This window comes from Misgurnus anguillicaudatus, chromosome 2 (assembly GCF_027580225.2).
Source record: "Misgurnus anguillicaudatus chromosome 2, ASM2758022v2, whole genome shotgun sequence".
NCBI lineage: Eukaryota > Metazoa > Chordata > Actinopteri > Cypriniformes > Cobitidae > Misgurnus > Misgurnus anguillicaudatus.
This window is the reverse complement of record NC_073338.2, coordinates 36,727,865-36,753,574: the sequence shown is the minus strand read 5'-3', so window position 1 is coordinate 36,753,574 and position 25,710 is coordinate 36,727,865. Positions and strand designations below refer to the sequence as shown.

Below are 25,710 nucleotides of genomic sequence, written 5' to 3'. Positions count from 1 at the left end.
AAACAGTACACATATGTTTCTCTGTGTTTCCTGATGATTAGTGATTTATCAATATAATATCCTCTATTTTGACATTGCATGTATGTGGTGGTGCATCCATCTGTCATAACAAGGAAAGAGAAGTGGGCTGATGGAAAATCTAATATAAACTGTATTGGATATCAATAAAGTCAAGAGGAGCTGGCTTTCAGTATGCAGTATTGATCTGTGTAACACGATGATCAATCACTGAACAAAGAAAAGCAGACCAATCAGCTAAATCAGCATACAATTAAGTTGTTTTATTTACCATTAAAATTATAGATGCCGTTTCATTACTTCTCTTCTAGTGTTGATTCATAGTGGTACCTTTTGACCAATAAATAATTTGATGTCAAACGTATAATGCTTTTATTTTTGTGAACATGTAAAAAGAACATATATTTCATTTCAAAATCAAAGGAAAAAATAAGAGCACATATTTTATATAAAGAGAATATAGCAAGGCCTGCAAGATAATTAATAACTAATGTTAAATGTTTTAAAGATCAAAAACATTGCTTTGTGGCATTAAAGCATTTTAAATATAACATTTTTGTTATATTTACACAAAATTTAAAGGGATAGTTCACCCAAAAATGAAAATTCTTTCATCATGTACTCACTCTTTAGCAGTGCTACAATAATGGGTTAAATCCCCCTGATAAAATGTGTAATTTGAATGCACTGTAAAAGTAGTGTAGTCCCATTTTTACGCATATGCAAGGGTCCACATACAGTGCATGACGCAAATGTTGTCATCAGTATAGATTTTTGTATCTGCACGTACTTTGTACGCATAGGTTGCGCATGCGTGTATAGGAGAATGTAATATTTAACCCAGAAAATGCATTGTATTTTGTCACAATGCGCATGCATTGAATATCTGTGTATAAGTACGAGTCAAATGAAATACGCTTTGGAAGGTCGTGCGTTCATATACACGTAAAAAACACACACTATAGACGGTTTCAGCAGTAACAACATAAACACGTGGCTTTCGTGGTCATCACGTAACTTCCGGTAAACTCAGCTTAGAATAAATAACAACAAAGTCCTTTAAAAGTAGTTTATTTATATAACGAGCAAAATAAACAACGTGTAGAAACCCAAAACATTTGTTATTTTCGACAAGGTATTTATTTAAGAGTTCAGTTTCAGCAACAAGTCAGACCATTAAACAAACAGAAACCGGAAGTAAAGTTCGTACCAGATGCTTATCGCGTCACCGCACGAGCGCCCGATGAAACGGTCTATACTTCGAGCTTAAGTCGGTTTGGATAAAAGTGTCCTCCAAACACATAAATGTGTATGTAAGGCTGTTGGGAAAGGGCAAAAATATTGGTGTGTCATATTTTAGCACTAAAAGGAACACTGAAAAATTTTTATGTTGAAGTTACAGATATATTTTTAAGTTGGTTGTACTTATATTTTTTAAGTTATTTCAGATTAATTACATTCATAATTTCAGCTAAACTATTTTGAGTAGAATTTACCATTTTTTTATTAATTATTAAATTAATTATGTGCAACCAGATCAATTTAATGGTTTAATTTCTACATACTAAAATTAAGTTTAATCCAATTGTTTTTTAATCTCTTATACTATCTTAACTTTCAATAATATTCAGAAAAATAAAGCAAACACTTTTTACTTTTTTTGCTTTTTACTTTTTTTTAATAGAATATACAAAAATGTTTAAGTTACATTTACTAAGGCACATAATAATTTTTTTCAGTGAAATAATATGATGATATAATATATACACTAATAGTTAATAATAGTAATAAAGTTAATAAAACTTTAATAGTTAAATAAAACATATTATATTTATGTGTATCTTGGCAGTGCTGCAGAAAAACACAAGGCTCTTTTGGCCAATAATGACGACTGCAGATGGGGAGATAAAGAGTTGCCCAGCTAGCTTTTAAAATCCCTCCTATTGTTTTACATTTACCACAACTCAAGCAGCAGGTGCTTTTTCTATAGGCGAACATCTTTATTAAGCAGCCTGTTCCACTGCATTTTAGCTACTGTGCTTTAGTCTAGATGAGATAATATTTTGTCCCAGAGACCTACGGTTGATGGGATCATTCACCTAAAAATAAGGCCGTTTACACACTGGCAGTTATGCATGAAACTGGGCACGGTTCGCATGAAAAACTGTGAAATGTGAAAGCTGCATGCGGAGCCAGGACTACCTGGAGGAGGTGGTCTGAGCTCGGTTGCAATAGAACTGTGGCGCGGTTCGTGTAAATGCACCTTGGACCTGGACATCAAAGTAACCTGCGCATGCGTTTTAGCCAATGACATTGATCATTTGTTTCCACAATGCACTATTACCATGACAACAGGTGAATTTCAAAGCACATATGCGCAGATGTCGCTCTCTCTGCTGTGCATGACAACACCAACATATTAAACAACAAACAAATATGCTGAGTCACATTGTGTTTTGCATCCTCTTAGTGATGATGTGAGATTACGCAACTGAACCAGGGTTTGATAGAATCAAGTGAGTGTGAAACCAGACCAATGTTACCTACCATTATGTCATTGCAAACCTATATGACTTTATTCAGTGGACTATGAACAATATATTTGAATATTGATTCATTTTTTATTGTATGAACTAAAACAGTTGAAACATTTCTGCAGAAGTCATTCAGTTTTAAATGAAATATCCATGTCATGCACATATTGGCAAAAGTTTGACCAAAAACTGAGCGGTTTTGAGTCCAAGGCCTGAACCTCTTTTTGGAATGTAAAAATGCTCTCCTGTGATCAGTGAGAAAAACTAGCACCTCTAGTTGAGTACAAATGAATATTTCCTCCTCTCCTTGTCCTTGTGGCTATGGTTACCTGATGAAGGTCATTGATAGATGTTCAGTCGTGAAGCTGTACTATCCTTCATTTAAAAGGATTTAATTCTAGAAAAGGTTATCAAATTTACTAGTGAAAGTTATTTACAACAGACTTAATGGTTTTATTAAAATCTGTTCGGTTAAAAGTCACCGCTTATCCAGCTTTTCATTGCAAAAAAATGCTAATAGTGAGAGGTTGTAAGTAGAACATGAGTGGGGTTTAGTGTGTTGGTTTTTGGCAGACAGAATATTTGGCAATCTGTTTGGCATGTGATTTTATGAACCATTCAGGACGTGCTGTTCAGTTCTTTCTTATACAATGCCTATAAAAATGATTTAAACTGCACGTTTTCATGGTGTGTAATTGTGTATTTGCTCAATTATTTTGTCTCCCAGAAACAAAATAGCGTTAGGAGTACATTGACAGCAATTGTAGGATCAAATAACAGTTTCTTGATACTGTAATTTTTTTGTATACTCTTGGCAGTTTCTTAAGAATTTTTAGATCTTAAAGCCCCCCTAACGTAAAAAATGCACTATTAAACATGTTTCTAGCAGAAACATACTGTTATTATACAAATCCATCTATTCTTCTTTGTGTAATCTCCTTTAAACCCCAACAGTCACACAAAACAGCTTGTTGGGGATCCCATATTAATGTGATGTCACATTGATTACACCCCAACCATAACCGCTCACAGACTCCACCTTATGAGCGTGTAGTTCAACCTTTTGCCGGAGACACATGTTTTGATGTAGTCCAAAGCACATGTGTAAGCCCTCAACCCCCTACTTTGCATATGGGAGGGGAACAAAAGCTTTCTTTGCATTTAAAGAAACACACAAAAAACAGAGCGTTTTTAATTGCACCCATAAATGGCTATGTTCAACATGGTATAATGAAAGATCTGTGGTGTATTTTGAGATGAAGCTTTACAAACACATTCTGGGGATACCAGATACTATTTTTATATTGCTGAAAACACCTAGGTTAGGGGGCCTTTAAGGTTGTCATTTGGATGGATGCTTGACATGGACAATCACTATTAGGGCCGTATCTTTTGGTCATTACCTATGTTTCCATCCCCCTGCTTTTATGCTCATTTTGGAAAAATCGCATCAGAAATTAGTAAAGGAAATGCCAAATTTTGAATAAAAATAAAAAAGTTTTTGCACTCGCTTGAGGTGTTTTTTTAGCCTGGCTCCGCCCTCTTACGTGCTTCCGCTTAAATTTAATTTCGCTTCAGCACAACGTCTGAGACTGCTGTGTAGAGTTTGTTTTCTCCGGCAAAAATCTGCAGGTCCAATCAGCGAACAGAGGGGGGTAGCTAAGAATGACGACGTTGAGGTCGTGTGCCAAACTGAGTGACATACGTCACGACCAAACATTAGCGATTGGTTATGGCAGATTCAGAGTGACTCTGGGCAGATCCAATAGTTTTAAGGACCCTCCTTAACGGAAGTAACGCTTTGCAATGGAGCGTGGCCAGACTATCTGTACAAATGAAATTAATGTAGGAGAGCCTGGTTGGACCAGGCTAGTGTTTTTTGTTTTGTGCGAAAAACAGTTCATGCTAATAATTGAAGAGGGTATCGCATATGCCAAATAAATTCTGACATAGCGAACATTACAAACCTACATGACCAATCTGATACTTCAACTGATGGATTTGACAAGACCAGCAATGTTTTACAAAGCATCTGCAAAAGTTTAAAGCAATGGGTACATGGACGTGAAACGGCACGGCAGCTGTCCAGAAGCATTTTTTGAGGGGAAAACACAAAATTCAAGTTTACTGGCGAAATGCACAGGATCCTCGGCCACAGACCTATCGTTACGACTCTGCCTTCTGTCATTAACGGTTCAGGGTATTGCTTTGTTTGGTTTACTGCTGGTTACTAGGTTACCAAAACCACCATTATTCACTCAAAGAACTGGATGGAAACGCACCTAATTTTATGTTTTTGCAAACTTCAAAAAGATTTGCTTCATGTTTGGATGGAAACCCAGCTATTGTCATGTCTTTTATGACCATTTCATTGGTTCCAAGCTGTTGCACAAAAAAGTCCTATCTAGTGATCGAGTGGTGGCGCTGTACAACCTGACCACGGTTATTCATTTACCACAGATATGCCATAAATATTCCTGGTCATATTAACAGACCATCTGTCCATGTTCCTTAAAGACCTCCTTGATCATCTTCACTGATTTGAAGCATCCTCCGTTACAGCCTACATGCTTGATTTGAAGCAGTTAAGTTTGCCCCCACCTTGAAGTTAGCTAAGCGGTCAGTGGCCTATTGCCCCCCTTCCACCTGACGGCTCTGAGAACCAGCGATGACCCCTGTCCTCAACCATGAGTCTCAACAGTTGCAGTAGAGACCTGGATGTCTTGTAAACTTTTAACCTGTCCACTACTTTTACGACAGGGCAAGAATTTCTGGAACTCCTCTTGCATTGTTTTCCCCTCCCCTGCGTAAAACCAGAGGGAATGTGGCAATGTTGATTGGTTTAATAAGAGCCAAATAAAGCCGTTTCACAATGTCTTTCCTCGTTACTATTGCTGCGTACACACCAAACGTGTTCCCTCTCGGGATTTAAATTCGTGTCTTGTGAATTTTCTGCTTGAGTTAAATATTTTCAACTTGAGTGGAAGACTCGTTTGAGGTGAATAGTGGGTGTTTGTGGCAATCGCGCCGCCCAATTCACGTCATTTGCATTTCACCACGTGAGTTTACGGTAATTCGTGTTTTTGCATGTTATCTACTTGTACAAATACTTAAATTCGCTACTGGTGTGTGTGCCCATTATTAATAATCTCACTGTTGGGGAAGTTAAGTTACAAAGTCGTTCAAGTGGGGTGTCTTTACTGAATTGAGTCCAGTGATCACATTGGACATTTTATTTAGATATTTAGATTGATGCATTTGACAGATGCTTTTATTTAACGTGACATACAGTGCGTTATTCATTTATCGCTTTGTGTTTTCCCCAGGAATCAAACTCATGACCTTTGAGCTGCTAACGCAATGCTCTACCAATTTAGCTACAGGAACCACTTATTTAAAATATAACAAATACTTATTATACGTATTTTAAAATATAATAAATGCTTATATTCAAAATAATTAAGCAATAGTGGTAATATCAAAAGTTTTCAGATTAAAGAGATTTGCCCTGACAGAAACAAATTTCAAAGAAGCGTCTGCCACACAGTCTGGGGTTGGATTCGACAATATCACACAATTGGATCAATGTAGCTAATTTTACAAAAGATCATGTCCCCTCCCCCCTCTGAATGGAGATGTCAAAGGTTGCTGACCTCTTGCTTTCATGTGCATTGATCGTTTCACAGGAGGTGGCCTCCTCTCCTCCAAAGCCCTTTACATCAGCTAATATATCTTTGTTTGGACCTGAAAGCTGTTGTCACTCTTTTTTTTTACATGAAGAGATAAATTTTACTGGAAGAGATAAAGACTACTAAAACTAGAGTAAGATGTGTTCGAGACCTAATAATAAGTTGTAGTTAAAATGTAGAAAAAAAAACATTTTCTACAGAAGCATGGAGATCAAATCTTAGTCAAACATTTTTTTTACTTATAGCCCTGTGATTTGATGAAACAAAGTTGTAAAAACAAAACTTTTTAAAGCACCTTGGCATCAGTTTGTTGGTGTACTGTTAGTTAGTGAAGTAGGAAGTACACAGACGTTTGTGTTGTTGTGTTGGTTTTTTGGGACGTGCCGCAGATGGACGTGCATCTCCTCATCCTGTCATGGTTATCCTGATTGCTGACAGGTCGGTCGGCTCTTATCTGGAGCAGATGGGTTGTGGACCTCCTCTGCTTCAAAAGCTTTATATCTCCACCAGCTTCGGCGTACCCAGCTTATCTAGTCCGGCCTCCAGTCATTTGTCAGGAAACATGTCTGGAAACAATGCCAGGGGGTTGCCAGCAGCTCAGTTTTTGAAGGAAGACATGTCGCAGTGAAGAATGAGAGGCTGTGTTGAGCAGTGTGGAGGTCGGTGTCCCGCATAGCTGGAGTTTAACACATGATTACCAAAACTGATTCAAGCATTTATGCCAGAGGCTTCCTAATATGTCCTAAAATATATTAGTTGTGTAAACTAAAAAAAGCAGTATATACAGAGTCCTGTAGCTCAATTGGTAGATCATTGTGCTAGCAATGGGTTGTGGGTTTGATTCCTGTGGAACATACTGATAAAACAATGCATAGATAAAGGCCAAAGTATTGTCCATTTTTATGCATATGGTTCATTTTTCAATGCGTGTGATAAAATTTTCATCATCAGAAGAGTGCAATACTGCACACTGCCTAATTTTCGAAAATCGCTATTTTTACAACACTAAGAAGGCTCGACACAACATGATACTTTGCTCGAAGTATCACCTGTGTCTCTACACGTGAACTCGAGCATTGAGAACATTGTTTGTGTACACAGAGTTTACTAAAAAGAAGGTTTTGAACAACTGACTGTGGCTGTTGTGGTGTCCGCTCATCGCCATCTTGCCGGTCAGGATGTATCGATCTCCGAATGCGACGTAAGGAGGGAGGAGAGTAAAGATGGATAGCTCCTAAAGCATAGTTCCATATAAATGCACAGATAATTTGTTGTTTTGTCGCAAGTGAAAAACAATATTGACCTTCTAGTCGAAAAAGGAGCCTCATATAAGATTCATTCATTCGCATTCGGAAATCGATTCTTTATGTCTGGCAAAGATGGTGAGCAGATACCATAACAGCCACAGTCAGTTGTTCAAAACCTTTCTTTTTAGTAAACTCTGTGCACACAAACTATGTTCTCAATGCTCGCGTTTAGTGTTGTAAAAATAGTGGTAGTTCGGTAGCAGCAGACAGCGCATCAGGGATCGAGTTAGCATCACACCCTAACAAAGATTTTTTTTAAGTAATGTTTCTTTTCATGACAGTCGAGGTGCGAAATGTTGTCTTTCGTAGCCATTTCCCGTATCCGTAAAAATCATAGACAGTAAAAGATAAGAAATCCGTAAAACGTAGCAAGCTAGCCAATGCTTGTCAGTAGCCTTCTGGTACTCGGTAGGTACTCAAGATGGCGGCATGCAACTGGAAGGACGTAAAAGGTCACTGACTGATATTCATGAATTGGTGTTTTCTTTTTAACTTAAGCTATTAAACAACCACTAGCAGCACACTAAAAGCACATCAGCAGTCGTTTACAATACCCTAGCATTGTGCTAGTGGGTTTGCACAGTCAACTAACACTCACATTTTCTTATTTGTGTAATTTGTTCTTCATGTAGGAGTCTTTATACTTTATCACAGATGAGTTCTTTTGGTTTATATTCAAAATGATTCATTCCTACTTTCTTTCTCTCTCTCTCTCTAGCTGTTACCTAAATTGGCCTTTTTCTTTGGCTTGTCTACTTATGTACATGTTGTTCACCCAATGTGAAAGGTTGCAGACAAGATCTACTTGATTTACTTGCCACGGTACAGAATGTATTCTGCATGCACAGTGCGATTTCTTTTAAACATCTGTGCGAGGGTGAAATAAATCACCTTTTCATGTCATACAATTCAAACAGGTTTTAGTTTTTTGAGGTTTTGCTTTCCAGATTTGCCAAACATTTTAATCTAAAGCAATATGCAGCGCAATCAGGATTTATGTTTTATTATTCCTTCCATTCCGTGGGAATCTAACTCATCGTGAGCTTAGAACTGCTAGTGTCATACCAAATGAGCAACAGGAACACTTTCTTCATGCACTTGAACGGAGCAGATCCCTGGAGTAAGTAACATATACGCATGCATGATTTATTAAATCTCCGCACTAGACTTTCCAGGACAGCAGGGTAATGTATTCCAGCACATGGCCTGCGATGATACTCCCAAATGCACAGATGCCCCACCTCATTGCATTTTTTGCATTATTTGGAAATGCTGGATGGACCTGACAAAATGGGAGATTTCTTCACCACAATGTAATGAACCTCATAAAAGGGTGTTCTGTAATCGTTTCTGTTTTTGTTTTCTGTACAGAGCTCACACACTCTGCTAAGCCCAAGGTCACTCATGCTGGCTCAAGGGAGGGTCATAGCATGTGGGCTGGGGAGTGAAAGCCAATGGGGGCGGTCTGGTCTGGCCAAAGTCACGGTGACCAAGACCCACATAGGACTCCACATTCTAGCTGAGAGAGAGAGAAAGTCATTGTCTCTAGATTCTGGGCTGATTTAAGATAAAATACTGGCTCTACCACATGCATTAATGCATCAACCAATTATTTTTACCAGTTTGTTCAATCCAACAGCTTTTCCCAGATTCCCACTAAAATGTGAAAGATTTAAAAAATAGCTACTGAAAGTGTGTTCGCTGCTAAAATACTAAATTAAAGTCTCACTCCTCACTCGATACCTCAAATTAAACAGTGAATATTTCAGCAATCAAAAAATACTAAGGGAACCAGAACTGAGAAATATCTAAAACATATCGCCATAATGAAAGGATCAAGTCTTAAAGTAAAGAGTCTTAGAGTTGCTGTATTTTGGCTAAAGCTCATCTGTCCTCAGGAAGCATTTAGACTCATGGCCCTGTTGCTTATGATAAGACCGAGTGTAAATATTTGCCTGTAAAGAGACATGCTGAGGTCTTGGACTCTCTTCAGATAAACTCTCTTTATTCAACATTAACAGACTTCTCTAGAGCAACTATAGTGTCAGATTAGTGCTCACACCTTTGGGTTGAAGGTGTACAAAAAATCAGTTTGTCTAAATAGGATAAGATTACATAAAGTATAAGTCAGTAATCTTACAGGAAGATTATTGGAAATCAACAAATATTTTGAAAATGTTTCAACACCATACTATGCAAATCAATATTATTTGCAATGTACGTTATACATATTTGTTAAAAAGACGTCTCATACTGCCACACAAAATGCTGGTAGCAGCCCTTGACCCAAATTTGTCCATGGTAACTGAAGTTTCTAGGGCTGTGTAATCTGGCGATATGATACGTATGTGGATACATTGCGATTTTGTACACAAGGCAATATATTGGGGTATTTCTTATTTTTGGAAGAAAATCACTGTATGCGAACTTAGCAAGTACTTCCTGTCACTTTTGAAGTTTGGAGATAAGATGACTGCTATTTAGCGGGATATAAACTCAAAACGTCTGAAAAAATGGATATTGCGTTGTTTGTTTTTTAATGTTGGGTTCACACCAGCAGCGTTTGAGGCGTTAAATTCGCGTCTACCGCGTCTAGTTTGCCGCTTGAACATTTTAAGTTTACTCGCTTCTTTGAGCGTGAAACCCGCGCGTGAAATTCTAGTCATCGAGACATTCACACGAAAAAATTGCCGTCTTGGGAGGGCCTTCCATAGGCTTCTGTGAATCCACTCGCTTCCTGTAATCACGTCACTACTAGAACAAGCTTCTGATTGGTTAACGCTACGCGTTTTTCCATCAAAGTTAAAATTTTTCAACTCGCGCATTTCCCGTAGCAAAGCTCCATTCGCGTGAACTACATGCACGAATGAGGTGGAATTGTGTTTACCGTGCCGCGCTAAACGCCTCATTTGCGCCGCGAGACCTCCATACGCACGTCAACGTGTCTTTACATTGACTTAACATTGAAATCACTTGCGCTTGATGCCTCTACCGCGGCCGGTCTGAACGCAGCAAAAGAATTGATGTATTACTAGCAATCAAATTATCTACGTCGTATCAATATTTTCTCACAAGAAGTTGCCACCAGTAATAGTAAATATTATAGTATTACAGTAAAACTGTGGTAATAAAGATTATAGACGTTTCTTACAGTTTAAAGAGCTTCCCGTTTGCATTGTGATTTTAAAGTAGTAACAATAATTGTATTTATTTCGTTTTAATGTTTTGGCTAAATTTGTGTTTACTATGGTACATGTTTTATGGTGAGGTGCTTAAAACTTAATAGGTCTTTCTATTATAGTACATTAGTTTACAGCAGTGGTTCCCAACCTTTTTCACTTTAAGACCCCCTAGTTGCCCACAACAATATTTGAAGGCGCTCCACATCAAATTAAATAGAACGTGAAATGACTAGATGTATATTCGTTACTAAAATGGACAAAAAAAGAAACATCTTGATTTTTGCTTGTTTTAGCTTATTTTAATGCTTGTTTGTCCAATTTTTAAGTCATTTTGAGGCCCCCTTGGAAGTCTGCTGAGGCCCTCCCCGTTGTCCCCCCGTCCCCCTGTTTGGGAACCACTGGTTTACAGTATTAGGTTACAATGATGCAAAATTTTTGTTCAGCATGATGCAAATCTGATCTGTGACTAGTCAGGTGGTTCCCAGGCAGCACAATTTTGCTTGATTTGTATTGGACAGGGTTTGTGTCAGCACAGGACAATAGATTGAACCTGTCTTTGTTACATCGCAACAACAAAAAAGGAGCAAGAGGATTTAAATTGTCAACCCTATTACCGTGGGCAACTCACCCAGCTTTATCAGCATGACACTAATGTTACCCACCACACGCACACCAGGCCTGATGCAGAAGAGGCTGCCTGGGGTCAGGAAGAGGAGCATGGTGGATACAGTTGAGTGCTCCACAAGGAAATGTGGAGGGGTTGAGGACAGGGGTCTTTCCTGAGAACATTATAGACCTTCATTGTTCATACGTCACTCACTTATTTCAGATGGCTTTGTCACTTTGAGGAAGAGAAAGCTCTTTTTCTTTTCTCTTTGAGTCTAGATGTAATTTTGTTTATTAAATCTATTCAATCTTAGTATTGTATTTTGTAGAAAAGCTGGATTGTTATTTTTGAAAGTGACTAGGGTTAAAGTAAAAAATGCATACCAGACGCTGCTCTTAAAGGTGCTTTTGCGTACCAACGTTGCTGGAATTTTGTTACATATTTACCTAATTTACTGCAAGGGATTTCTCGTTGCATCATTGGTAAGATAATTATTACAAATGTGTTAAAAGTAATGTGTGTTTTTAGCAGCGATGCAACAGTCGCTGGCCCTAGATTCAATACTTTACTTGCATGTTGTTTAATAAGTTTTGTTTGCGCGCACATCTAAAGCACAATCCGCATCTGAAAGCTTCGGACAGCTTGTTAGTACAAGCAATAGTAAAGACAGTGCACAAATACGAATTTCTTTTCTTGCACTTGAGTGGACATTTTAAAACAAAATTATCTCAAAATGCCCTTATTATAGTCTTTTACGCATTAAATGAATACAAGCAGTTAAGAAATAAAATGCGTGTGTAACAATATATTGGATTCGTGCATTTAAAGTGACAGTTCACCCAGCTTTTTTTGAGTATAAACCTGATGCTGTTTTTAATGTTGATCAAACCATAGTAAAAGAAATCATAATTTCCTTGTCTTGACTGAATAACTTTTGTTACTTTAATAAGGATTAATCCAATTCACACATAAAGTAAGTATTATCTGATGACTTTATTCAGTTTCTTTACTGTACCTGAAAACTACAGGCCAACCTGAAATCATAATCAGCACTATTTATTTTATTTGTAGGTTTGTTATATTGTATTTGTTTGTACTCATAATTTGATTATGTTTTATAACGTATTTACTTGTCTTTAACAATAGTTGAAATTTATATGCGTTAGGCTAATAGTTTTATAAAGGTCACATGGGTGAAAAACAATAACCAATTTTATTTTATGTACATTATTATCTACCATGTTTAAACCAAACAGATATGGTTGAGTAGTCATGTAAGATGTCTGTGCCATGAATAGTGAGTACCAAACAACATCTCCGGGTGCTTCTTTAAGACCAGGCCAAAAAAGTTATGTGCACCCTTGCCCATTACTCTCACACTGCAAAAAAATGATTTTAAAGAAAAACATTCTTAGTATTTTTGTCTTGTTTTCAGTAAAAATATCTAAAAATTCTTAAATTAAAATGCCTTTTCTTGATGAGCAAAACGAACCAAGAAAATAAGTCTATTTTTTAGACCAAAAATATCAAATTTAAGTGATTTTGTGCATAAAACAAAAATCTGCCAATGGGGTAAGCTAATTTTTCTTGAATTTAGTGTTTAAGAAAAATGCTCAAGATTTTTTTGCTTACCCCATTGGCAGATTCCTTTGCTTGTATTATTCCCAAAATCACTTAAATTTGATATTTCTTGTCTAAAAACTAGACTTATTTTCTTGGGTCATTTTGCTCATCAAGAAAAAACATCTTAATTACGAATAATGCAAATTTGTAGATATTTTTACAGAAAACAAGACAAAAATACTAAGAAAAGTTTTTTCTTGAGAATCATTTTTGCAGTGCAGTATTAACTCTCAGTAATAATCCTAATTATTTATATTTTTTACATATTAGTGGTCTTCTCCCCTAATACTACTTCTGGCTGCATTTGTGTTATATTTTTTGTTTATTTATTCATTTTATGAACTATTGTAATTGAGATTTTGCACTGAACTGTTCACACATTTGTTTAGAATCGCATGTAGTGCCAAAATAGATTTATGTGAGGTGTTGTTGTAGATAACAGCAAAGTAATAAATTGCTTCATTATTTAACTTAGCTCTTGCAAAATTGTGACTGTCTGTGTAATCCAGGCTGACGTCTCATAATCTAAAAATGAGATCAAGAAAATCAAAGTTTGATTTCACTTTGATTTCAATCTTTGCCATGACCTTACAGAGTCAAACCTTAAAGACATCAAGGTTATATGTGACCCTGGACCACAAAACAAGTCATGAGGGTCAGTTTTTTAACATTTATTTGAAGAAATTTCTCTGAAAATTTTCTCTGAATACATAAGATTTCCATTGATTTATGGTTTGTTGAGAGAGGACCATATGTGGCCGAGATACAGCTGTTTGAAAATCTAATCTGGAGGGTGCAAAACATCTTAATATTGAGAAAATAACTTTAAAGTTGTCCAAATGAAGTCCTTAGGAGCAAATATTACTAATGATACATTATTTTTTATGTATATTTACAGTAGGAAATTTACAAAATGTCTTTATGGAACTGGATCTTAATATCTTAAAAATGTATGAAAATCGAAAATTTGGACCTACATAGTGTATTTGTTGGCTATTGCTACATATATATCTATCCAATATGGCTGGTTTTGTGGCAGAGGGTCACATATTTCAGAGAATGGTTTTTTTTTACATTATGTATGATGATTTTATGTACAAAACAGTAAATAACAGAAAAATTACTTGTATTACTCATATTTCTTTAATAGGAAAGCACATGTGGTAACACTGGCTATTATTATTTTAAATCAATATGACAATATCAAATTATATAACAGAAATATGTCTAAAAATGTCTACCTACATTTATCTGTTGTGGCTGCTTAAATGAGCGTTTAGTGAAGGTATGAATTCAGCATCAACATATGGTATCAACATACTGGGCTTAAGAAAAAGGTGTAAAACTGTAGTTGACCTTTTCCAGTTAACCAGATGTGCAAGATAAAGAAGCCTTGTATTATCATGTTTTTCCCCCTTTTGGTTTGTGATGGCTCGCCTGGCTTCATGTGTTTTATTGCATCTGTTTGAGATACATTGGCCACCACACTTGTAATCCTCTACTAAATAATGATGGATGAAGCGTCAAAGCAGGGGGAATCGTGTCAGGAAGCACATCTGACCTCTCTTTGCCCCTTGTCACCTGATAAGGCTTGTCTGTTTTGATAATATGTGCTTCATGTGACACAGGGCCATTAAACAAGACCCCTTTTACACTGTAACAAAAATGTCTGTCCATTTAATCCTGAGAACAAGAGCAGAACAAACAAACCATTAGGAACCGTGAGGGAAATGTGTGAATTTACCAAATGTTTAAGCCAAAATGCATTAGGAAAATAAACGCTTACGTTTGCCAATATCCAAATGTGTGCTGGTCGTCAGAGCATAACAGTGAATGAGTTACAAATCATACAGGTAAAAGAAATGTATTTGACCCATTAGTCAGACTATTATTGTCCCTAGTAAATAATAGCGTTCAGCTGTGGTCTGCGTTGTAAAATGCAGAGTTGGGTTCATCCGCAGGTCTCTGGTTTATTGGCCTAAGCAGCTTTGCTGTTTTTCACCCAAAGACTTCTTTGTATGTCGTCATGGTATCGTGGCACTTGAATTTCCCATGGATACCACCATATATTGTATTTTTATGCATTTGGCAGAGCTTTTCATACAAAGTGACTTTACCTATACATTTTTGTGTGTGTCTTCCCTGGTATCGAACCCCTGATCTTTGAGCTGAAGACGCAAAGCTCTTCCAGCTGAGTTACATTTTTAAATAAAGCATTTACATTATATCCTCTACTAGTATTGATATCATCATTGGTTGTTTGAGCATGTGGCACCAATCTTTTGGCTTTGAGGTGTAAAACTGTAGTTGACCTTTCCCAGATTTGTTGGCGAACTCAAAACAAGTAGGCTACACAATCACACAATTATTTATTCTTGTGTTGATCACTTTGCACTCTTCCTAAATCAGGCCACCTCTTCTACGTTGGTTTTAAAATTGCCCTGCTTGTTTTCTTGAATAGCACTAATAGTGTTAAAGGGGACTTACTGACATAAACCGTTTGTCTAAATTGAGAATTTAGTTGAAGGTTAAATTAAACCCATGTACTCAACCTTTGCGTATGGCAAGGTCAGCGCTCTAATCGGTACTTTGGTAACACAAAGGACAGTTTTTCACTCTACTAAATGAGCTCAGCATTCCCACAGTCCTACCCGCGGCAGTCTACTGACCGTATCTCAGAGTTGCCCTCTTGCCCTTTTCATTTTCCAGTCACTTTTATAACTGGACAGTAAACTTCCAGTGGCTTAATGATGATGACTTCTTCATCTGCCCAAATACTCCTTTTGTTGATCCTCTCAGGCCTCCACCCCTTTAAACCCTGGCTAACCTTGGCCCACCACTGCTACCCCCGACCACCGCTGAACTAATCCTCTCCCCGGGCTGTCACCCCCCTAGACCCAATCCCATGCTGACCAGTCAGAGTTTTTTCCCCTCTGCCGATTTCAGCTTTGGCTTTCAGCTTGTAGTGTCGCCTTCCCCCCAGCCCTCCCTTCCCCCATTGGTCGTGTGGCCCAGCAGAAATGGTTATCTCCGCTACCTTGGCTCATATGCTGGCCTCACTGGAAAAGCCTCGATTTGCACTTCAGGACCCCAGCGGGAAGTCCGTGAGAGGGCTTTAATAAGCAAATGAGCGCAGGGTTTAGGGACAACAAACTTGTCGGCGGCGTGAGACCCCACGCCTCATGCCTGGAATAGACCTTATGTGGTCAGGGTAGCAGAACGTGCCATGGCAGCACCGGCTTTCACGTGGTGGTGGCATTGTTTGTGGCCCGTGTTAGGGTGGATTTGTTTTTTCTGACACTGCGTAGATAGCTCCTGAAGACGTAGATGAGCTGTGGCAATTGCCACCTTAATATTTCCCTCCTACCCACCTGATGCTCATTTGTCACATCACGTTTTGATCTCACCCCATCTATGTAATTCTTAGTTGTTTTAACCCAACAGCAATGCAAGGGCAAGGATTTTGTCACACTTCAGACTTGTGTTATGTACATAATACATTTGTTCTAGTTTAATCCAGCCTGGTCCCAGTTTAGATTTAATTGACATTCTAGATTACATTTTTCACATTCGAATTTAAACAATGTTGGCCTGGCTGGAATTTGCTGTGGAGAATCAAGTTTTATCACATGCATTTCTTTCTTAATAATTTTAACTTGGTTTACCCCAACCTTGACACCAACCTTGTGCAATTGGATTTGGATCAGAAAGAAGCCAAAAGATAAGTCATGCTTCTCCTGTGCATTACTCGTGACCTAGTTTTGCTGGTCCAGAGATTGACCTAGTTGTGTTTTCCCATTAGCTCCAAACAATGTTGTTGTTTGGCAGCGATTTCTTCTGTACCTAAAGAGAATGGGACACTTCTGAAAAGGAAGCCAAAAACAAGACAAAGCAGAACTCCAGAAGATGTTGAAAGAGCCACCACCACATGAATCATCTATTCTCCGATGGCGGTGGAAAAGATACTTCCCTTTGTCAGTGCCCAGGGCCAGAGACTCAAAGCAGTGCTGAAGGATGGCCAAGAGGAGGGACACTTCACTCACTGGCTCTTTTGTTTCACCCACAAGCTCAATTGAGCAAAGGAAACCTCTGCTTTGCTCTCTTTCTCCTTTTCCAATGACCCATTAAGGTCTGTCAGTGTTAAAGTCGGAGGCTTAAAATTGACACCTCGGTTATTCTAATGACTGAACTTGTGCTGTATTTTTATGTTTGTGTTTTATTGTCTCAACAAAGATATAAAAGTCTAACGAATGTTTTCCCACAAATAAAATGTCGACTGTGTCTTATATTATATATCCAGCATTTGTCACTCAAGGTCTTTGCACATTCATGGACACTGTGTGGTCCAAATGGCATTAACTAGAAACCTTGCCATTAAAATAAACAATGTTTGGACAAAGCCTCCAGATTAGCTGGAATGACAGCATTAATGACTCTGGAGGGCTAATAAAGCCCTCTGAGGGCGGGCAGTCATTGTTTAAAGCTTACTTCCATACTGCTTAAGCCCCTATCTACTAATTCTTATTAAGGTGAGAAAAAGTATATAGCTCGATTTGAACCAACTCTTGTATATTGCTGCAACAACAGTTGTAAAGGAAGCACTGATGGCGGACGTAATAAACTTAGCGTACTGTACTGTACAATCTAGAAATTGTAAAGCTGTTAATTTTCTGTAAAATATGTTGTGTGGTCAGAAAAATGCAAATGGGGTGATTCTCACGAAATCCAGATTTAGGAGTTGTCCAGCATCAGAATTTTTAAAAAGCCCTTGAAACCATTTTTTTCACATAATATTAAGGTCTGAACTTACTATAACCATTATTTTTAGAGGATTTAAAAAATATTTCCTATAGAATTATTTACATTTTTTAGAAAAATTATCATTACCGCAACATGATATAACATTAAATATATGCATTTACAAATTCATGTTTCGGTAATGAGAAATAAAAAGTTGTCTAGGTACTATGACAAACAAAAATTCTACTTTTATCTGGAGAGAAAAAATAAGAACTGCTTACCTGGTAGCCATCTTGAGTGTCACAGTCAATTATGTCCCTTCCAACATTTTTTTTTTAAATGTTAGTTCCTTGAGGGCTTAAACAATGATTGAAAATTGTTGCGGAGGATGAAAAAATTGGTCATGGACACATTTATATTCCTTATTATTGTCTCTACATTTACCAATGATCACCAAATACCACGTTTATTTACTGTAAATGTAGTATAACATGCACTGAAGCTTTTTATTTATTCTATTTATTAGTATTTGTCTCTTTTATAGCACCAAAAGCATACTTTTAATGTGTCTAATGCATTGGTTTGTTGACATTGCTGTTTTCTTGTTTGATTGAGAAATTCTTTGCGTCTATAACTTTGACAAATGTGTTTCAGTGCTTGGGTTCCACTGCCTGTAAGACAGCACAATCTTTGAACCATTGCGTCAAGTCACCTTTTTGTTTCACGGACAAGGCTGTTATCAATTATTAACAAATCCTACTATTTGGCTGTAGACAAAACATGTTCCCGGGTGTGTTGATTAAATCTACAGTGAATATTTACTTTCTGAAGTCATGTAAGAAGGTCGACCTGATGTAACTTCAGGTAACACTTGCCTTGATGGAGTGAGTTAAATTTTAAATGTATTTGGAGAGATGACTTATTTTGGGTGATTCTCGCGAAGTCCAGATTTAGAAGGTGTCCAGCATAAGATTTTTTAAAAAGCCCTTGAAGCCAATTTTTATTTTGCACATATAAGATTAAGGTCTGAACTTACTATAGCTATTATTTTAAGAGGATTTAAAAAATAGAGAATTATTTACATTTTTTAGATTATCATTATGAAAAATGATCATTACCGCAACATGATATCACATTAAATATATGCATTTACAAACTCATGTTTCGGTAATAAGAACTAAAAAGTTGTCTAGGTACTATGACAAACAAAATTTCAATTTTTATCTGGAGAGAAAAAAATAAGAACTTAAGGGCTTAAACAATGATTGAAATTTGTTTGCGGAGGATGAGAAAAATTTTCTTGGACACATTTATATTCCTTATTATTGTCTCTACATTTACCAATGATCACCAAATACCATAATGTTAATGAAAATTTCCCCTTAAATTTGGAAAAAACAACAAAATTGGTTTGTATGATGTCATTTGAAATCATGTGCAAAGTAGTACGTGAAGAGATGTTTGTAACTATATGCTTCTTATTTTGATACTCTGCATTTACATTTTATCAAAATGTTTCATGACACCTCACAAGTCTAATTTCGTGAGATTCACCCATTCGATTTATAATGAGCTCTCACATTCACAAACAGAGCAGCATTATTTTGACTGAAAGCCCTAAATGAGATGAGTTAACGAATGAATCACAATATTTTGTCATTAGTGTACGAGATGAAGCAAGATGGAGTCATTTTTACAGAGAGCCTGAAGCACCAGAGAAACCCGATCATCCTGTATTTGCAATTTAAACCTCTCTATCTCCTCCACTTCCTCTGAGCCAATTTTCTGGGGCACGCAATAGGAAATGATCAACCCAGGTTATCAATCTCCTATCATGTGCCTTGACATACTCCAGTTATTTTTACCAGATGAGTCTCCACTAGGACTATTTACAACGAGGTTAAATTCTCAGTTGATTGTCAATCTCAGGCAAGAGGGGAGGGATGTGTGTGCAAGGCCAAAATGTGGACTGACCCCACATTCTTTAGCAAGAGTCCCCAGTTTGCCATTGGTTTGCCCTATCATTAAAATTGACCCAATAAAACAGGGAGTGGCAGAGGAAAGGCCGGGACCCCAGAAAATGATCCTTACCCCCATCTGCAAGGGTGGTACTTAGCGGTCACCAAAAGTGTCCAGTGTCATGTCAAGAAAGTGGCATCTGCGCATCATGCGTGGCAAATGCAGCACGCGTGTGGCGTGCGGAGGCACATTGTGCCGCGCTCGACAGTATGTCCCTCTCCACAACAGCATCTGTCACCTTAGGGGGTCAGCTAGGGCCAAGATGAATGAGTCCTAAGTGAATGCCCCTCTCGCCCCACAGAGCAAATGGCCAAAAAGAGGGAGGGGGCTTGTGAGATGGGGGAGGGCCTGGTGTTTGTGTATGCGAGTGTGTGTGAGTTTGTGTATCCACTAGAGCCACTGAGCCCTGAACAGAGGTTGGTTTTACAGGAGTTCCTGGAATCAGGCTTTGCTGCCCCATCTCAGGACTATCATGACCAGGGAGCTTATAGCACGGGAACAATGAAAGGGGAATACTGTCACGTTCTACTTGCTGTTGACGTTGGATATTTGATGGACATTACTTTCACTATGGAAATAGGCTTTCGGTGCTTGAATGATCTGCTTTGAGGTCTACAGTGGAAGTTGTTGAGGCACACTCCACACCCTGGCCGCTTATGAAAGGTACAGAAGCGTCATGTTAGATTCTTTGACACTCACCGGCTCCTGGTAACATGGTGTCAATGGCCATGGCTTTTAGCACCCCATTTATTTAAAGATATTAACATTTTTTGCATTGGCTACCATCCCCCTGCTTAAGGTCTTGCTCTTTTAACTCTCTTTCATGCTCTCTTTCATTTAGTCAATGTTCTTGAATACAAAAAACTAAGTGTGAATTGGTCAGTGAATTGGTAGCTGAGTTGATCTTAAAATGCATTACTTTTTACGTTTGGATTAAGGTGAGAACCCAACAGTGTGTAGCATTCAGAGCTTGTTTTTTACTGATTGTATTTTGTATGCGATTGTTTGTAATTTTAAACCAGCCATTTTTGTGCATTAAAAATGAAAATTTGTTAGAAATTAGAAATTGTTAATTCAGTGGAGGTTCATTGAAAGCTAGTTCTCATTTCCCATTGTCAGCCAATTTAATGTAATTATGCAGATAAGCAAGGAAACAAAAGAGGGAGTGGACTTACAGAGAGAGAAAGAGGTCTTTGGTGTGGGAAAGCACTGTTACCACATTTACTACATTTACTACCACACTTGAACTCCACCATATACTGGCACGCAGTGTTTAAAGGCTTTTCATTTTGTCTTCACAAATAAACTACACGAAGGTGTGTGTGTGATTCAGAAATGTTCCCTAAATGTTGCGTCTGTTGGAGAACGTTGTTGCAAAATTTGTTAATCGAAGACAAAACAAACACTGCCGCAAAGTACGCTAACATTTAGCCTTGCATAATTATGTCTTTGGATTGTTTTGTTTTGTCTATCTGAAGTGTCATGTTTCCCCTTGCTCGTTCAAGATGTTGGACTTTATTTGTAGAGCTTTTCATGTTTTTAGTTAACCCTAGGTTATACTGGTCATTGTTTGTTTTGGTTGGCTAAGAGAAAGCTGGTAACACTTTACAATAAGGTTGTATTTCTTAAGATAGTTAATGCATTGGCTAATATGAACTAACAATGAACAAAAGTTTTCATTGATGCACCATTAACTAATATAAATAACTGTATTGGCATTAATAAATACTGAAAAACTATTGCTTATTGTTATTTCAGCTAATGCATATTTAGTAATGTAAACAAATATAACCTTATTGTAAAGTGATAGCAAAATATTATATATAATACACTTATATATATAAATGTATCTTTTATTTTTTGTATGTATATATGTATGTATGTATGTATGTATGTACACTGTAAAAAATACTTTGCTGCCTTAAAATGTTTTGTTGAATAAACTCAGATTTACAAGTCATTTCAACTTACTGTTATTTATCTTGACTAGAGATGAGTTGTTATAACTACAGCTGAGTTGTTATAACTAATAAATTTAAGTTGACTTTTCTCAGCTATATTTTATATTTTATCTCTGTTGACATGACTTGTAAATCTGAGTTGATTTAACAAAAATATTTAAGGCAGCAAAGTATTTTTTACAGTGTATATATATATACATTTTATTTATTTATATATTTTCAGAATGCCACTTAGATAAAAATATCTTTGCTGCCTTAAATTGTTTAGTTTAATCAACTCAGATTTACAAATTATTCTAACTTACTATTATTTATTTGGAATTTAGGACTGTGATGAGTTGTTATGACTTATAAAATATAGTTGAAATTAGTCAACTTCATTTTATAAGTTGTAGCAACTCATCTTTTGTCAAGATATCTAATAGTAAGTAAAAATGACTTGATTAAACAAATAAATTTATAGTAGCAAATGTTTTTTACAATGTGAGTGTTTGACTTTAGTCTACAATATTTTTGCATTAATTCTTGTAAGTGGGACAATTGTGTGTTTTAGTGGCTTTTTTACAGATTTGATATGCATCATGATACATTTCTGTAATTTTTCAAATTTAAGAACTCTAGGACAGATAGAAGCAAAGCGACTGGAAAAGCTACATGGAGGCAGCAAGGACAACAGGACAGTTGTGTAGATGAAACCGCTCATGGCCTGAAGGCAGAGCTCTCTGCTGGCATGTCCACATTAGCATTTAACACCCCTTAAATGTCATTACCAGTCTAACAGGACCACGAGCTGCCCGAGGCGGTATTGAACTATGTTCAGGGGCTGCTATCTGTTTACCGTAATACCATAATGAAACTTGGCTAAACAGGCTTCTAGCTGGCTTCGGGCTGTCCTAGATTATTATTTCATTGTTCATGGTCCGTGCTTCAGAATCAGTACACATTCTTGATCTAGTATTAAGATGTCATTTCTTTAATGCCATTCTTGTAAGCCTGTAATCCTGAACTGATATGTGAATCAGAATCCATTGAAAGTGCTATAGGTTTGTATGTATGTGGATCTGATGGTACCCAGTGCCTTTTTGGACTGCAGTCTATTTAAATTAGATCTAGTTTACTTGGTAATCATTCACAGAGAGAACAAAGAAATGCAGACCTTAAATGGGTATGTTATATATTTATGAAATAAAATACAATATATTGTATTTATTGTAATGGTAGTAGCTATTTAAGCTAATCATATTGTACTTTAGTAATATTGATATTTGTGCTTAAGCTTTAAAGACTTTTTTTAATATGTACAATTATTTATTTTAAAAATGTTTGTATTTAGATACAAACAGTAAAGCCTTCATGGCATAAGTATTTATTGATTGATTAATGGTTTTACAGCATTTCACTCTTGTTTTAACCAGGCCAAAAGAACAAAACCTGTCTCATCAGTCTTAGTGTAGGGCTTGAAGTAAAAGACGTGAAGTTCTTTTCCCTGATACTTTACAAACATTCCCTTGAGGTCATAGTGTCATATAACTCATCCCTCACCGTTATCAGTTAACAGCTACATATGTCGAGTAACATTGCAATCTGTTCTACTTTACAAACAACTGTCTGATCTCAGATAACACCAGGATTAATCTTCACCACATTTTCATGCAGTAAATGCTGTATTCAGTGTTTTTAACCCTAAATAAACTCAATACTGATCTGTAATGTATCATACTTAAGGTCACAAAGTAAGCACTGCTGTAGGTACAAATGTGCAGTAATTTGCAACACCGTCTATATTTTTACTTTCTCTTGTGCTGCACACAAATCAAAAGTGTTCATTATTTTGTACCGCTGTTTTTGTCTGTATCATAAATCTTTTCCCAAACTTTTTCTGTAGGTGTGGGGATTACTTTACCACAATGAGCATATTGCAAATCTCTGCCACTCAACATTGATATACCATGGAGAAGAGATGATCCTGTCTATCTGCAGATAAACAAATATAATCAAAGGTACGGCAGTTCCCCTATAGTATCAGCAGAATAATCATAATTACATTTTTTGTATATATTTTTACTGTTGATTTTTATATATACAGTACTGTGCAAAAGTCTTAGGCCACCACCACCAGGTTCTTTTAGAAGTGTTAATGTCCATCCATATTTATTTTTTTAATCTATTGTATTTAGATACAAACAGAAATACAGGAAATATGTACAAAAGAAATAAAAAAAAATGTATGACTAAATGTCTTCTTTAGGCATCGTCAGTGTTTAGTGTGACGTCTCTTTGCACTTAACACATCTTGAGCGTTTTTGAGCAGAATGAAGTAAAAAGACTAATATCTATAAAATTAGAAATTAGGATTTAATTGTATTTAGGTTTAAGAGATCCTGCAGTTTCCTGGTATTGCTCAAGTGAAAGGGGAATTTACCCCCAAAACCTGACACATCAGTTTACATTTGTATACAGTTTTTAATACTATATACACATTTCCTGTATTTTCTTGATTATATATGATCACTATAACATTGTAAAAAACACAAATGTAATTATGGCATGGTGGCCATATATATATAGTTAATCAATTAATTTGGAAGTGTACCTGTTTGTCTCAGATATTTTTAAGGTTTTGTGGTGAATCTTACACAAAGGGAACTTGCTCAAATAAGTTTGTAAATTGTAAAAGTTGGATCAACTTTAAAAATTACTTTAATTGGTAACCCTAAACATGTTTTTTCCACTTAAATATGCTTACTTTAGCTGAAAGTTGAAAATGTTTACATTTTTAGGTGTTACAAATTGACTACTGCAGCTTTCACTTGTTAGCTCCCCTTGTATTTGTATTGGCCAAATGGATTACATGGTTGTATTGTGAAAGACAATGTTTAATTTATGGATACAATTTTGAACTGTATGTATGGATCCAGTTGATCAGCTTGAATCAAGGCTTTGGAATCACTTCAAACGTTCACCATCTCAGTTACCCGCAGCACATGCCCAACCAGATGTTCCTGTATTGTGTGTGTGCCTGTAATACGACAGTCACTCGATTCATCTCATTATATAGAGGAAGATAGCCTTGTTCATGGTGAAATTGAAATCTTATCTGAGTAGACCAAAAGTAAAATACAAGGTTATCTCTCATTTAGTTTTGTTATGGATTGAAAACTTCAACTTAAGCAGGTTTCTGCCAGGTTAGACATATGTGACCCTGCCTGTGAAAACCTAGCTAAAGTCTTTCAGTGTTTGCTACAAAAAATCATCCTACATAATGCAAAAGATCAATTTGTGAAAATATATTTCATATTGAGTGAGTAAAGCCATGTCAAAGATTCAAATCAAAGTAAAATAAGTTGAAATCAAACTTTGATGCTTTAAATCTCATAATTAGATTTGGATACCGTAGCCTGGATTTCACAGACAGGGTGACAAATAGCAGAAATTGACTATGTATGTTGTGTTTTAGATCATGGGGAATTCGTACGCAGGGCAGCTGAAGTCTGCCCGCTTCGAAGAAGCTCTGCATAACTCTATAGAGGCCTCACTGAGATCGAGCAGCGGCGACCCACAGCCCGTATTCACCCAGCTATATCTCGAGCCAGATCAGTATCCTAGCAACCTGGAAGGTAAGCGAGGTCGTCGCCTTATTTGTCTTCTCAGAAAATGAACTTGATACTCATCGCTCATCTCGTAGAAATAGGATTTTTACTAACTCGAGAAGCTTAATGTCATCTGTCCGAATCATCTATTCCAAAAGCCACGGAGATTAGTTGAAAAATGCAATGTCACATCTGTTCCTGGTTCTGGTTTTCAGATATTAAACCCACAATGGACCTGAGCCTCAGGTCTGACCCTTCCAGCCATGTGCTGGTGAACTGCCAGTCCTCTAATTGCATTGATGAGATGGATGACGAGGATGATTCGGACACCAGCAGTCCACCCCTGCCTTTCCTACAGGGGCCGGCTCCTGATGGCTGCTGCACTATTGATGGTATGAATAATGTACTTTATCAAATGCACAGCATCTTAGATAAAACAA

At 36.9% G+C, this 25,710-nt stretch overlaps 1 protein-coding gene across 2 annotated transcripts in view; it reads left to right on the top strand.

Annotated features, from left to right (window-relative positions):
• greb1l (GREB1 like retinoic acid receptor coactivator) overlaps window positions 1-25,710 on the top strand; it is a 61,246-nt gene that overhangs the window by 5,916 nt on the left and 29,620 nt on the right. The window contains exons 1-4 of one of the 2 annotated variants that reach the window (XM_055203035.2): window positions 20,096-20,382; window positions 23,566-23,680; window positions 25,138-25,297; window positions 25,486-25,662. In XM_055203035.2, coding sequence (XP_055059010.2) covers window positions 25,141-25,297; window positions 25,486-25,662 — 334 coding nt within the window. In that variant the 5' untranslated portion in view covers window positions 20,096-20,382; window positions 23,566-23,680; window positions 25,138-25,140. Of the gene's footprint in view, window positions 1-20,095; window positions 20,383-23,565; window positions 23,681-25,137; window positions 25,298-25,485; window positions 25,663-25,710 lie in introns of those variants that run through there. The other variant, XM_055203036.2, reaches the window with a different exon arrangement.